This window comes from Anolis carolinensis, chromosome 6 (genome assembly GCF_035594765.1).
Source record: "Anolis carolinensis isolate JA03-04 chromosome 6, rAnoCar3.1.pri, whole genome shotgun sequence".
Taxonomy (NCBI): domain Eukaryota; kingdom Metazoa; phylum Chordata; class Lepidosauria; order Squamata; family Dactyloidae; genus Anolis; species Anolis carolinensis.
Window position 1 is genome coordinate 19,660,826 of NC_085846.1, and position 14,435 is coordinate 19,675,260.

Here is a 14,435-nt window from a genome sequence, read left to right on the forward strand (position 1 = left end):
ACAGAGTCATAGGAGCAATGGCATTCCTGCAGTTTGAAACTGCATTCTGTGGTCAATGTAGACTCATAATGCAGTTCAGTGCAAAATGCATTATATGAGTCTACACTAAATATAATCATGTAAGGCATTTTCAAACTGCATTATATGGCAGTGTAGATAGGCCCTGGACAAATAATGATGCTAAAGGCAGCAACTCCCTTCACTCATCCCTCAACATTGGCTACAGGCCTAGGACTGATACGAGTTGTAGTCCATCAAGATCTGGAAGGCCACAGATTAACCACCCTGCCCTGCTGGATCCTTTCTCTCATAAGGTACAAAAAATAGACCCCCACAAAGCTAACACAAACTGCTGCTACAGAAAAGGAGAGAAAGAAAACCACATGATCTCTTGGCAGCCTGCCAAACAAAAATAAAACCAGAAGTATAATGGATATGTCATGTGGCCTCTCTTTTTGTTTCAGAGATCATCGTCGGCCATGGCACCTATCTGTGGCCTTCTGACCCAGTCGAAGCAACCAGGTGATCTCTTCACTACAATTATTTAGTGAAGTGTTTGCAGAATGACAAGTGTCTATTGCTTGAAACTGTAAGCTCAGTACTACCTTGTTTCCCTGAAAATAAGACAGTGTCCTATGTTAATTTTTTTCTCCCAAAGATGTGCTAGGTCTTATTTTCAGGGGACATCTTATTTTGTTCCCTCCTTGTCCGCTGAGAAAGGTGTGTGCAGCGCAAAGGAGAAGGAGGGAAAGACGCCTTCATAGGTCTTACTTTCGGGGGATGTCTTATATTTGGCAATTCACCAAAACCTCAACTAGGTCTTATTTTCAGGGGATGTCTTATGTAGATACTGTGCAGCTTAAAATTGCTACTATAATGATCTAGCTTTTTGTCTATCCAACTGGTTGGCCTAATCTTGAAAAGTCAAGATGGCTGGAGAAGGATCCATCTAAATGAGAATCACAATGGGCAAGCCCACATTAGTTTGCGAGTAGTCCTGGAATCAGCACTGAACCTAGAGGCTGAGGCTTCTGCAATGGCCAGGAGTCCATATCTTTCCCGAACTGTACCCATTTCTTGAGACACTGTGGACCTGGCCACAGTGGTACATGCCTCAGTAACATCCTATTTGGATTACTGTAACAGGTCTACTTGAGGCTGCCCTTGAAGAGCACTTGGAAATTTTGACTGGTCCAAACAGCTGCAGCCAGATTGTTAACAGGGGCTGGCGATAGGGAGCATACAACCTTTTTGTTGCAATAGCTCCATTGGCTATTTCTGTTTCGAAGTGCTGATTATGGCTTATAAAACCCTATATGGCACAGGTCCAGGCTGTTTGCCAGAGTGCATCTCCCTGTACAAACCAGAGTCTGAGATCATTAAGAGAAGTCTTTCTCTCAGATGTGTAGCTGGTTGGGACACAAGAAAGCTCTCTGTTACTGGGCTCTGTAATCTGCTTCCCAGGAACGCTAGAATGGCCCCCTCCCTTTTAGAAGCAGGCTGAAACTTTTTTAATTTAGGCAGGACATGTGTGTCTTTATCCTTTATAGTTTTTAAAGTTGTGAATTGTTTTGGGTCTCAGCCCTGAGAAAAAGTGGGGAATAATAATAATAATAATAATAATAATAATAATAATAATAATAATAATAATAATAAAAAATAATGCAGACTGTGCAAGGAAGCTGACGAAACCATTGATCATATCCTCAGCTGCTGTAAGAAAATCGCACAGACACATTACAAACAGAGGCACAACTATGTGGCCCAAATGATTCATTGGAACTTATGCCTCAAATACCACCTCCCAGCAGTAAAGAACTGGTGGGATCACAAACCTGCAAAAGTATTGGAAAATGAGCACGCAAAGATACTGTGGGACTTCCGAATCCAGACTGACAAAGTTCTGGAACACAACACACCAGACATCACAGTTGTAGAAAGGAAAAAGGTTTGGATCATTGATGTTGCCATCCCAAGTGACCGTCGCATTGACGAAAAACAACAGGAAAAACTCAGCCGCTATCAGGACCTCAAGATTGAACTTCAAAGACTCTGGCAGAAACCAGTACAGGTGGTCTCGGTGGTGATCGGCACATTGGGTGCCATTCCAAAAGATCTCAGCCAGTATTTGGAAATAATAGACATTGACAAAATCACGATCTGCCAACTGCAAAAGGCCACCCTACTGGGATCTGCACGCATCATCCGAAAATACATCACACAGTCCTAGACACTTGGGAAGTGTTCAACTTGTGATTTTGTGACACGAAATCCAGCATGTCTATCTTGCTTGCTGTGTCATAATAATAATAATAATAATAATAATAATAATAATAATAATAATAATAATGTCATCCTTGAAGTAACTTGTTTACTTCCCTGTTTCCTTGTCCTAGTGCCTTTAAAAAATATCTCTGTGGATGTGTTGGTCCAGGGCTTCATAGCCGATGTGGCGTCTGAGCTTCAGTACAAGAATGAGGAGAAGAACCCAGTGGAAGCTGTCTTTGTCTTTCCTCTGGAAGATGAGGCTGCTGTATATGCCTTTGAGGGTGTGATTGGAGGGACACGCATTGAAGCCCAGATCCGAGAGAAGAAGCAGGTATGCGATACCAGAAAATAATAAATCTTTGGGGAATATTGTGACCTCATTTGTGAAGTCAGCCAGAAAATGCATTACAGTATCTCCACATTGTAGAGTCCCAGCTTGGGTCCCATATTAGGAAAAAGATGAGAATATACATTGCATTATGTATTCAGTCAACTTTCACATGCATGGAAAGACATCAGTGGTTGAAAACCAATGAGTCAAAAGTTACAAGTTGTTTAAAGGTTCAGATAAATCCTCAAGTTTTCACTCTCTCTCTTGTCCACCCTCCATTTCAGGCAGAGCAAGAATATGAGGATGCCTTGAGCGAAGGCCGTGAGGCTTTCCTACTCGGAAGGGAAGAACACACCAGTGACATTTTCACCATCAGTCTGGGGAATCTTCCTCCCGATGGGGAAGCCACACTGAAGATGCGCTATGTCCAAGCTTTAGCTCCAGAACCTGATGGAGCCATCCGCTTTGTCCTGCCTGCTGTTCTGAACCCTCGCTATGTACCACGAGGTAAAATTCTGCATCTCCAAATGTAGCAATTAGTCCCCTGATAAAAACATCAAGCAACATAAATTGGCCTTTACTCTCCCCGCTACTTCCTCAAAATTGGTCTGAGCTGAGGTGCATCTCAGATTACCAATCCCCCCCCCCCCCCAAATAACTCATATCCACATGTCTAGATCCTACTTCTAGTTTTGTACAGAGAGGAACAAACAGACAGCACCAGAGTGGGCCAGAGTATTGGAACCTCCTTTGAACCACACACTTTGACCCTTGAGGGGTTTAGGATTTCAGTTCTTAGGAGCTCCAAACCCATGTCCAGTGGTAAATGGTTGTGGGAATGTGTGGATGGACCAATGTCTCCTTGCCCCCATGCACACATCCATTAAGAATTGCTCTGTGCATGTGGCAGAATGAGGTTCTTACTTGCAACTTGCCCTTTATAATGTTCTTTAACGTCAAAAATTCTTTAAATACAATTTTAAAATCTTGAGAAAGAAGTAAGCTTTCTTATCTACTTAGGCAAAGTTAGATGCAGAATGAGTGACAACTGTTTTGACAGTGAAAAGGACCTAGGAGTCTTAGTAGACCACAAGCTGAACATGATATAGCAGTTAAACAAGCAAATACAACCAGAGTAGTGTCTTGATAAAGAAAAATAATAGGTAAAGGTAAAAGTTTTCCCTGATGTTAAGTCCAGTCTTGTCTGACTCTGGGGATTGGTGCTCATCTCCATTTCTAAGCCAAAGAGCTGGTGTTGCCGTAGACACCTCCAAGGTCATGTGGCCAGCATGACTGCATGGAGCACCATTACCTTCCCGCCTGAGCGGTACCTATTGATCTACTCACATTTGCATGTTTTTGAACTGCTAGGTTGACAGAAGCTGGGGCTAACAGCGGGCACTCATTCTGCCCCCCGGATTCAAACCTGCGACCTTTTGCTCTGCAAGGTCAGCAGATCAGCACTTTAACACGCTGCACCATTGGGGGCCCAAAGGAAAATAATAGTGCCACTCTATTCTCCTTTGGTTAGACTTCACCTGGAATCCTCTGTATGGTTCTAGGCATCATAGTTCAGGAAAGATATGAACAAGTTGGAACAGGTCCAGAGGAATGCAACCAAACTGATAGATTGTCTGGAAGCCGAACCGTATAAGAAATGGCTTAGGGAGCTGAGAATGTTTAGCTTGGAGAATAAAAGGTTAACAGAAGACATAATAGCTATGTTTAAATGTATGTCAAATGTATGTTAAAATGATGTCATATTAAAGATAGAACAAGCTTCTAAAGCTTTTCTTCTGAAACATGTGCAAACCAAACCTAAATCTAGGTTCAGGTTATACTGCATCTTTTCCAGTATAAGTTCTTTTCTAATGGTATTTCTGTCTCATACAGTTATGCTTCCTGTGCTTCTTTTGATCCTAAGCCTGTGTAACATTGTTTGCAGTGTAGCTTATTATAATGCTCAGTTTACTATTTTCAGCAGAACTTTCCAAGATTCACAAACATAGTGGAAAGAACATGAGCTTTAAAATAATTTGAATGTAGGACAAGGCTGGGAACTCTGCCATCCAGGCAGAGGATTATTGCAAAATCTTCAAAATGTATATTTGAATCCTTATGTGTTCAGATATATTTGCTGTACAAAGTAAAATTACCATGGGTTTTTTTCCTGAGATATTCCTCATCTTTTAAAAGCTACATAGCAGGCTAGTCCTCTCTACTAGGAACAGCTGTAACACGTGAATCTAACCAGCTCAATGAGTTGTGAAATTTTTGACAAGTTTGTTTTTGCTAAGAATTTAGTCAAAATCTGCAAATTTCTTTACATTCATATGGAGATTTGAAATATTTGAATGTGGAAATACAATTAAACTGGCAGATAACTCTACCCTGGTTATGTTCTCCTGATACACGTTGTCCACTGAGTTGCGCTGTGTCTCTGTCCTCAGGATCAGAAGGAGACAGTGTCACCAAGAGTGTACCACGGGTGCCCAAAGGACAACTTCCCTACACACTTCATTTAAATGCCACAGTGGAGTCCACCTATGGCATCAATCGTGTGGAATCAAAATGCACCCTTGACCAACTCCACTACATTCGAGAGGACCGGACCAGTGCCCAGGTAGGTCTACTGACAAACTGAGTTGCTGAACTTTTTGAAAAGTTGGTGTGTCTTTCTTTCCATTCTCTGTGGCAAACTCTATATGCATCTCACCTAAATTCAGGACCGTTTGTGTGAATTTACAGGCCATGGTAAACATGTTCCCATTCTTGGGCTTTCTGGGGCAGATTCCAAAGCAAATAGCCAATATGTTGGAGCAAAAATGATGCCATGGATTGGGATTATGGCACACAAAGGGAGAGATACGGTTGCTTTGTGTTTGTCCAAATTTGTATCAGCATGTTCTCAAGTCTGCCCTTAGCATTTGAAGTATTGCAAATAGCCAGCATGCAAATGATGAGAGGAAAATTGGAGGAGGGGAAGAGTATCTAGTCTTAAATTTCCTACTGTTCCCATGTCATGGATCTGATCCTCATCACCGGCCCCCTCCTGGTAGCTACCTATTTGATTTTCATAATTCAGCTGTGAAAAAATATATAAATAACAGCAGGCAATTTATGCCTAGTTTGAATGCAAATCAGGAATGGAAAGCCTTCAGCCACTATGGTCAGTGCTCAAGGTTATGTGGATGCTGGACATTTGGACTGCTCTAAAAACCCAGCCTTACCATTTTGAGAAAGAATGGGCCAGTGTCATATATAACAGTATGTAACATGATTTTTGTTCGTGGATTTAAAATGTCATTTCCTAATTTTTTCTATCATAAAAACATGGGAAAGCTTTATTACACTACAAAAGCTTTATTTTTGTGGGACATCCTGCAACACATTTTGCTAGTTTTTCAATGAATATCTCACAGATTCTCAATCAATTCAACATTGTTTATGGCAGCCACAAAAATGAAGTTTCTGAAGTATAACAACTACTTTCAAAGTAAGTACCACACAATTAAACAGGAAATAACATTTTCAAACCAGGAACAGAAAACTTCAAATTTTATTATATAGTGTAATGAATAGACTTTATGTAATAGCTCACTGACTCATATCTATGAATCATAAGATAGTAGTTAGCCTTTGCAGGGAAGGAAAGGCATATTGAAAACATCATAAACTGGTGGTTTTTATATAGCCTTTTTTCTGGGCTGTCACAGAACTGCAAGACTAGTTTAGCAGGTATAGCTTCACTGAGTCTGAAAGAGAATGCACCAGCCTTCTACCCCAACGAGATCACATGCTGATACCACAAGGCAGGCTGGATTCATTGACTTAATCCTATTACAATGCTGTTTGTCATTTGTCTGCAAGAGCAAATAATGCTATAGAGTAAATGCGTGCCAGAGCACAAATTTTACCATGCTTACAAAAATGTATGCCTAGGGTGTGAGAAACTTCCTAGTTGTTTAAACCCAGAGTGAAACCTTGTAGATTAAGAAGAAGCATGGACAACCTTCTGGGGTCTGGGATCCATTGGTCCTGCTTCCCAGGACACTCTGGGACTCTACCAGCCCATCAAAATGACAACAGGAAAAGAATGGAAGACGGTTTCCTGTTTTTACAAAAACTGGATTTTGAATTGAAATAAGGTTGGTATGCAAGACAAGAGATGACTGTCAGGGCAGAATACAATGAAATTGAATGATTTCCAACTGGCTGTATTTTATAACCCTGTTTGACTTTATACTGAACGTATCCTTCCAGCTGAGTATGAGAAGAAAACAGATGAGAGAGCTCATCAGAATGTCATTTTACAAAATGTTTTTGTTTGTCATCTTCATCCCAAAGGTCTCCTTGGTTGAAGGGCACCAATTTGACCGAGATGTGGAGCTCCTGATTTATTATGAGGATGTTCACAAGCCCAGTGCCTTCCTTGAAGCAGGAAAAGCTGGAGTTGCCCCTGGTGAGTAAAGCCTAAGGTGAGGTTTCTATGCAACAGACTGCTATAAAACAAAAAAAGGGGGAGAAAGCACTACTATGGGTTAAAAATCCTTCTTTGGATGTTCTGCTTCCTTCAAAACACAGGTTTGCTGATGGGGGATCCAGCACTTTTGCTTACCTTGTACCCCAATGTCACAACCACCAAGACAGGTCAGAATGCTACTGGGGAATTCATCTTCCTGTTAGATCGTTCTGGCAGCATGGATTGCAATACTGGCCATAGCCCTGATTCACCACCGCGCATCCAGAGTGCTAAGGTGCCCTGTGCATGGATGGAGTGAAAATATGGGAATTCTGGGAGGTGGAGGGGGCAATTTTTGTGGGCTGCGGCAGGAAAAGGTTAGATATACAGGAAAGGAGAAAGTATGTTTGCTAGTCTTGTGCATTTGTATAGAATCACAATCCATTTCTGTTTGTCCAATTCGTATGACCCCATTTCCATTTCTGTCTGCCGCTTCCAAAAAAGGGCACCTATACAAATGATCTTTTCCACCCAAGTTTCGAAAAAAGCTGAAGATTTTCGAACTTTGGGCAGTAAAGCACCAGGCCCTACCAGGGCCTGTAGGCCCTGCCAGCCAGAGCTTACATCCGAGCATGCCGCTCACCTGGCACCCGGCACCTGGCTGTAGCCCCTGCCAAGCCCTGCCAACCAGGCCTACAAGCATCAAGCGCTCGATGCTCAGCTGTAGGCCCTGCCAGCCAGGGCCTACATCCGAGCGAGCCCCGGTACCCAGCGCTCAGCCTCAGCTGTAAGCCCTGCCAGCCAGTGCCTACATCTGAGCGAGCCGGCACCCGGCAATCAGTGCTTGGCGCTCGTCTCTAGGTCCTGCCAGCCAGGGCCTACATCTGAGCGGGCCTGGCGATCAGTGCTTGGCTGTAGGCTCTGGCACGCTGAAAATCAGTCGAAGAAATTGCTACCCCTCTTTTTTTTCTTTTTCTTTTTCTTTTTGTTTCACTGATGTTTTCATTCCGGAGGGGGTTGTACGGTACAAAAATACAAAATAAACAGATGAAATAGTAACCAGGACTATGAATAATGTTTGCTGTTTTTGTGGCATTTTTATGATGCTATACGTCCAAATTTTTCATACATGGTAACTGGTGGCACTCACTTGGGTCAGCGGAAGCAATGTATCTTCTCTGGGGTTTTCTCTAGAGAGAGAGAGATGCTGAATCCTCTCTCTCTAAAACAAGTCAATCACCTTGGATAGCATCTTTAAACTCCAGTCAGTGAGTCAATGTTTCACTGACATGGAAGCCAATAGGTGCTACTGATACTAATAGAGGTTTTTGTGTTTCATGCTCCTGTTTTATCTTAATAACAAACATGTGAAATATTGTTTGAATGAAAGTCAGAAAATGGCATTCCTGGTTGAGTGGGGATTTCAGCTTGGAGTGAAGGATTCGTAACTGGAATCCTTCACTTCAACCATCACAACATCAGGCCACTGTGAATCATTGGAGGTAAAATCATACAGTTAGATTAATGGGTTGTTGGGAGGAGCAAATGCTTATAATGTTGGAACACCTCCTAAATAATGTGGCGGGATGTTCAAGATGATTCCAGTCTTTTCCCCCCCTTTCAACATCCCAGGAGACCCTGATCCTCCTTCTGAAAAGTCTGCCTTTGGGATGTTACTTCAACATCTATGGTTTTGGATCACACCATGATTCATTCTACCCGTGAGTATTGTATCACCAATATCATCAGATCTTTTGCTTCAAGAGTGGGAAATCTTTGCTTCCCAAAGTTTTTGGAACTTCCAAAATTGCTAATCTCTCTAGCTTTGGCTCTCTGGTCTCTTCTGCAGGCAGAGTGTAGAATACACCCAACAGACTATGACGGAATCCCTGGAGCGTGTCAAGGAGCTGCAGGCTGATTTGGGGGGGACAGAGATCCTAGAGCCTCTGAAGGCTATTTACGGCCAGTCCTGCCGTGAAGGACATCCTCGGCAGGTACTTGTTGAAAGCAAAGCAGCATCAATGCTTGGATGAAGAGTCTAGTGAAAGGGACATCTAGAGAGCATATCTGCACTTTTGTTTCACATCTTTGCTTCTTTCTTTATATACTTAAGCATTTTTGCTTCTTGCCTGCCTGCAGTGGTTGCTTGCCCCTCCACAAATTAGTGAGTCCTTTGTCCCCCTTTATCTGGGAAGGGAGCATACAGCGGGTCCTGCCTCAGGGTTATTTACATATACACATGAGAGCCAGCCATGGGGTCTTTTCTACTGAAATTTAGGCAGCCTCCTTTTGTTCGCCTTCTTTCCTATCCCAAGATGGATTTTCTATATGTTTGTGTAAGTTTCCCCATTTTTAAAAAACCTTAAATCGTGAGTTTTGTCTTCTGTCTCCTACCACAATCTCATACTGCATTGGCTATGCTGCATTCTGAGATAGATAGATACCAAATATTTCTACAATACTGAGGGCCTGTGGTGGAAGAATGTTCTCTTTTTTTTGTAGGAGATCAGCTATTGTGGAGAGGTTAAATAACTTCCAAAAGATCCATAAGTACAAATGATCAGGGATATAGAAACGGTAGTTGAACACACATGGTCACATTGAAGTCACCAGTCAGAAATCTGATTCTAGCCATGCATAATAAAGTAAGCATGTCCTGACATTTATTTACTAGTCATATTATAATCATTATTTATTTATTTATACTGATTGATTAGCTAATTAGTTATTTACATTCAGTTACATTTCATCCAGTGAGCTCAAGGCACAACCACTCTTTCCTGCTACTTTATCATTGCAACCTTCCCACAAGGGAGTTCAAGCTTAAAAAAACAGAGAGACTGACCCAAGACCATCAAGTAACATAAGTATGGACTTGACTCAAGACCTCCCAAGTACCAATCCTGCATTCTAGCTGCTACACCACAATATCTCTTGAGTAGTAGAATTTTGGATATGGGGCTCTTACAGGAAGGAGGTGAAAAGAGGCCAAGAGTTAGACTTACACCTACTTTTTCTCCCTCCCATTTTATCTTCCTCCAGCTTTTTTTGTTCACTGATGGTGAGGTCCACAATACAGATGAGGTCATAGCTGAAGTTAAACGTCACAGCGGCTCCCACAGGTAAGGCTAAAGATAAAATGCCTCTTGATCTTCATTCCCGGTTCTTTGGATTCTTTGACCTATGGTCCTCCCATTGCCTCTCAACAGGTGCTTCTCTTTTGGAATTGGTGAAGGAGCCTCCACTGCCCTCATCAAAGGAGTGGCTCGAGCAGCCGGTGGAAGCGCAGAGTTCATCACAGGCAAGGAGCGCATGCAAGCCAAGGTGAGAGCAGAAGACCTCTGTGCTCTTCTTCCTGTTCGGAGGTTCATTTCCATCTGCATTGCCTGAACTGTAAGCAACTTGCATTGCTTTTCAGCTTTGGAAGCATTTCCATTTGGGTAGCTTTACCCTTAAAAAGCTTCATTTTGAGGGCATGGGTAAAACCTGAATGAATAGTGTGACCATGCCTGTGGACACTGAAGCAGTTGAGCCTTGCACTTGCATTTTGGCACAGTTTTCCTCTCTCTTTCCACTGATTATCTGGCAGACAGTCACTAGGTCTGCTTTAACTAAAACTAGCAGTAGGTTTTAAACTTATGGTACTGTAGTAGCAATGAATTTGTTTGCACAATTTAAATAAGTGTGCTATCTGTGGCCATTCTTTGAGTTGTCTAATGTGGTCACAGTGCCTTAGTTACATGCAGTTCAGATTTTACTGCCATGTTTGCCTGTTATAGTAGCTACATTTTAGACATGTTTCGAACATCCTTTGAAAGCATGCTCTGTTTGCTTGCCTTCAAAGGGTGTTTGGAAAACATTTAGATTACAGCTACTACTGAACCAGGGCCATTTACATGGAAAACATAACTTCCTTATTGGAACAGCTTCACAGATGTATGCTCATAAGCTTCCCCGAGTCCCTTCAGGGAGATGGAGGCGGGATACAAAAATAAAGTATTATTATTATTATTATTATTATTATTATTATTATTATTATTATTATTATTATTATTATTATTATATGACACAGCAAACAAGATAGATATGCTGGATTTCGTTTCACAAAATCACAAGTTGAACACTTCCCAAGTGTCTAGGACTGTGTGATGTATTTTCGGATGATGTATTTTCGGATGATGCGCGCAATCTTGGGCTGAGCTGAAAGATCATATTTGTATTTTATTGAAACCTGATCTGCTAATTTTGCACTTTCCCACTCCGAAATAAGATGTATGTCTCTTTGCAGGCAATGCAGTCATTGAAGAAAGCCCTTCAGCCAGCAGTGACAAAGATTTCTCTCAATTGGGACTTACCTCCTGGTCTCGAGGCTGTGCTTGTGGGATCTGGCCCTCAGGTCATTTTCCAGGGACAGCGGTGCCTCATCTATGCTCAGATTCGTGGACAGCATCAGGCAAGTAGCCTTCCTCAATGTCCTTCTCATTGAAGATTCCCTGCCTCATATCCTATATAACAAATAAGGCAAGGCTTTGCAACAGGAGTTCTAGTATAACAGCCTTTGGAGTTTTACAGTCCCGGCATTCATTTCTCCACATAGAAGAAACTGTCGCCACCTCATCACCTGGTAACACTCTCTGTTCCTTTGCAGTCTTCACACTCCACAGAAGGTACTGCTGTCCTTCATTATGCTTTCCAAGATCAGACTTTCATGGAGAAGGCAACATTCTCACTCCACGCTTTGGAAAAGGATAGGTAGGACTATCTTTTTGTATGCTCATATTGACTTTATAAAAGAGAAAGGGGTTTCTTAGTTATAGAGAGGGCTTGGGCATTCCCATTGTACTATGATTTCTAGCAAGATGGTCCTGGTTCCAGTGTGAAATCCACCATCTCTGTGCCTAGGACATAGATTATAGAAATCTAATAGTTCCTGGTTATGTTTACTGTAGGCAAGTGGTTGATAAATAAAAAAAAAGTTTCAGAAGATATTTTCTAAGACAGAATCTTGTCTTAGGGAGACCTTTTGTTAGTAGAACCTAATGGACATACCTGGCAGTAGCAGTGGACAGCAATAATACTTGATTTATTTATTTATCATGTCAGAAGCAAATTGAGATCACAAACAAAGTTAAAAACTTGGCAATATACAACATTTCTTTGATCAGAAGCTGGCCATTTCAAATGCTTCTGGTGTCACTGTAAGAAGGTACTCCAATGTGCATGTGGCATAACACTGGATTTCCCAGTACAATTCCCTACTAATGCAAGCTAGTAGGAAGAAGAGGAATGAGAAAAGTGCAACTTTAGGGACATATACTGTCCCTGATATCGTCCATCATTATTTCAAATCTACTAAATTAGGATTTCCAAATAAAAAATGGGAATAGTTCATATACCTGTAATGATCATGTAGACAAGGACATTTCAACAGTTGCTAGCTGTTGACCTTTTCTAAACAACTGTTCACCTGTTTGTGATCTTTTTGTATCCCACTCTCCCATTTTCATTCTTGCAACCTTGGGAAGTATATGTAAGGCATGTGACAAATCCACGAGTTACACTGTTCAAGAGTGCCTGTTCTTCTCTTTCTCTTTCTATCTTTCTCTGTAGGCTCCTTATTCACCGACTGGCTGCTCAGACTCTGTTGCAGGAACTGGAGGGAGCTGGGGAGTTGGAGGAGGAAAAGAAACGCCTGGCACTGGAGACAAGCCTGAATTCTGGGGTGGTGTGTTCACAGACAGCCTATGTTGGTGTCAACACAGAACTGGGCAAACCGATTCAAGGGCCTTTGATCCATCGAAATATACCAATATCAATGGGATATAGAGGTGAATTGAACGAACTTCTTTTTTTTAAAAAAAAATAATTTTTATTAAGTTTTGATGGTTAACATCGGTATAAAAAAAAGGGGGGGGAAGAATGAGAGGAGAGAGGAGAGGGGGGAAGGGTTGAAAACAACACGAAGTTTCCATAATAGGGGGATATGGGGAGAGATAGGAAGGGGGGACTGGAGTGAGGGTGAAGGTGGTAGAAAGGTAGAGGGGAGGGCTCGGCAGGGGGGAGGGAAAGGTTAAAAGGTAGAGAAAGGCATGAAGGGGGTGGGGGGATTAGAGGAAGACTTCCGATCGGCTAACTTCCAGACCATGTTTCACATCAGGGCGTTGTCTCGTGTAGGTAGTTATCTAGTAGTGTCCAGTTTGTTTCCTTCATTGGTTGTCCCGTAGATTTTTTAAGAAGAAAGGTCAGTCTGTCCATGTTTCTGATGTCCAGTAATTTTTCCATCCATTCTTCTTTGCTGAGATTTTTCCCTTCTTTCCAGTTTCTGGCTAGTACTATTCTAGCTGCAGTGATAGCATAAATAAATAGTTTTTGTTTGTTTTCTTTCCCTATTTCTGGGTTATCAATTTTCTCTATTTTGAAATTATATAGACCTAAAAGGAAGTATTCGGGTTTACATTCAAAATTAACTTTAAGAATTCTTTTACATTCTCTATGGATTATTAACCAAAAATTTTTAATTATCTTACATCCCCACCACATGTGGAAATATGAGCCCACTTGTTTTCCACAATGCCAACAAATCTTACAGCCGTCTTTATACATAAGACCTAGTTTTTTGGGTGTTATATACCACCTGTGTATGGTTTTTAGCCAGTTCTCCTTTAATTCAATAGAGTAACATAATTTCGTATTCTTGTTCCAAATAGTTTCCCATTCGTCTAACATTATCGGTCTTCCAATATTCCTTGACCAGTTTAGCATCGAATCTTTAATTATGTTCATTTCAGTATTCCATTCTAGTATTTTATTATAGATTAGTGTTATAATTTTTTTTTCTCTTTTAAGTAAAATATCCCAGAAGTTAGTGTTTGTGTTGAAGCCAATTTCCTTATCTCTTTTATAGCACTCTTTTAGTTGATAGAATTGGAGCCATGTAATATTCTTGTACTGTTTTTTAATTTCCTCTATGTCCTTTAAGGGAGGTGCGACTCCCGGCCTATTACTTATTTTGATGACTTCTCTATACGTGGGCCATTTTTGCCATCCTAGTAGTCTCCGCTGTGTGGCTTCTAAAGGAGCAAACCAGAGGGGGGTTTTTTCATATAGGTGTCTCTTATATTTTTTCCAGATTCCGATTAGGGCTGATCTTATAAAATGATTTCCAAATTGTTTATCTACTTTTTCTTTTTCTTGCCATAGGTATCCATGCCAGCCCCAACGCAAATTAAATCCTTCTATTGTTAGTAATTTAATTTTTTCTAATTTAACCCAATCTATTGTCCATTCCAGTGCACAGGCATCATGATATAATTGTAGACTTGGTACATCGAAGCCCCCTCTTTCTTTGGGTGTGATCATGGTGGAGAATTTGAT

General features: G+C 41.4%; 1 protein-coding gene across 2 annotated transcripts in view; it reads left to right on the forward strand.

Moving 5' to 3' along the window:
• Positions 1 to 14,435, forward strand: part of vwa5a (von Willebrand factor A domain containing 5A) — a 30,783-nt gene that overhangs the window by 2,441 nt on the left and 13,907 nt on the right. For both annotated transcript variants that reach the window (XM_062957626.1, XM_062957627.1), the window contains exons 2-14: positions 465 to 522; positions 2,397 to 2,599; positions 2,884 to 3,106; positions 5,050 to 5,222; positions 6,947 to 7,061; positions 7,184 to 7,356; positions 8,694 to 8,782; positions 8,911 to 9,055; positions 10,104 to 10,183; positions 10,271 to 10,385; positions 11,350 to 11,514; positions 11,710 to 11,813; positions 12,672 to 12,889. In XM_062957626.1, the coding sequence (XP_062813696.1) occupies positions 480 to 522; positions 2,397 to 2,599; positions 2,884 to 3,106; positions 5,050 to 5,222; positions 6,947 to 7,061; positions 7,184 to 7,356; positions 8,694 to 8,782; positions 8,911 to 9,055; positions 10,104 to 10,183; positions 10,271 to 10,385; positions 11,350 to 11,514; positions 11,710 to 11,813; positions 12,672 to 12,889 (1,846 nt within the window). In that variant the 5' untranslated portion in view covers positions 465 to 479. The remainder of the gene's footprint in view (positions 1 to 464; positions 523 to 2,396; positions 2,600 to 2,883; positions 3,107 to 5,049; positions 5,223 to 6,946; positions 7,062 to 7,183; positions 7,357 to 8,693; positions 8,783 to 8,910; positions 9,056 to 10,103; positions 10,184 to 10,270; positions 10,386 to 11,349; positions 11,515 to 11,709; positions 11,814 to 12,671; positions 12,890 to 14,435) is intronic.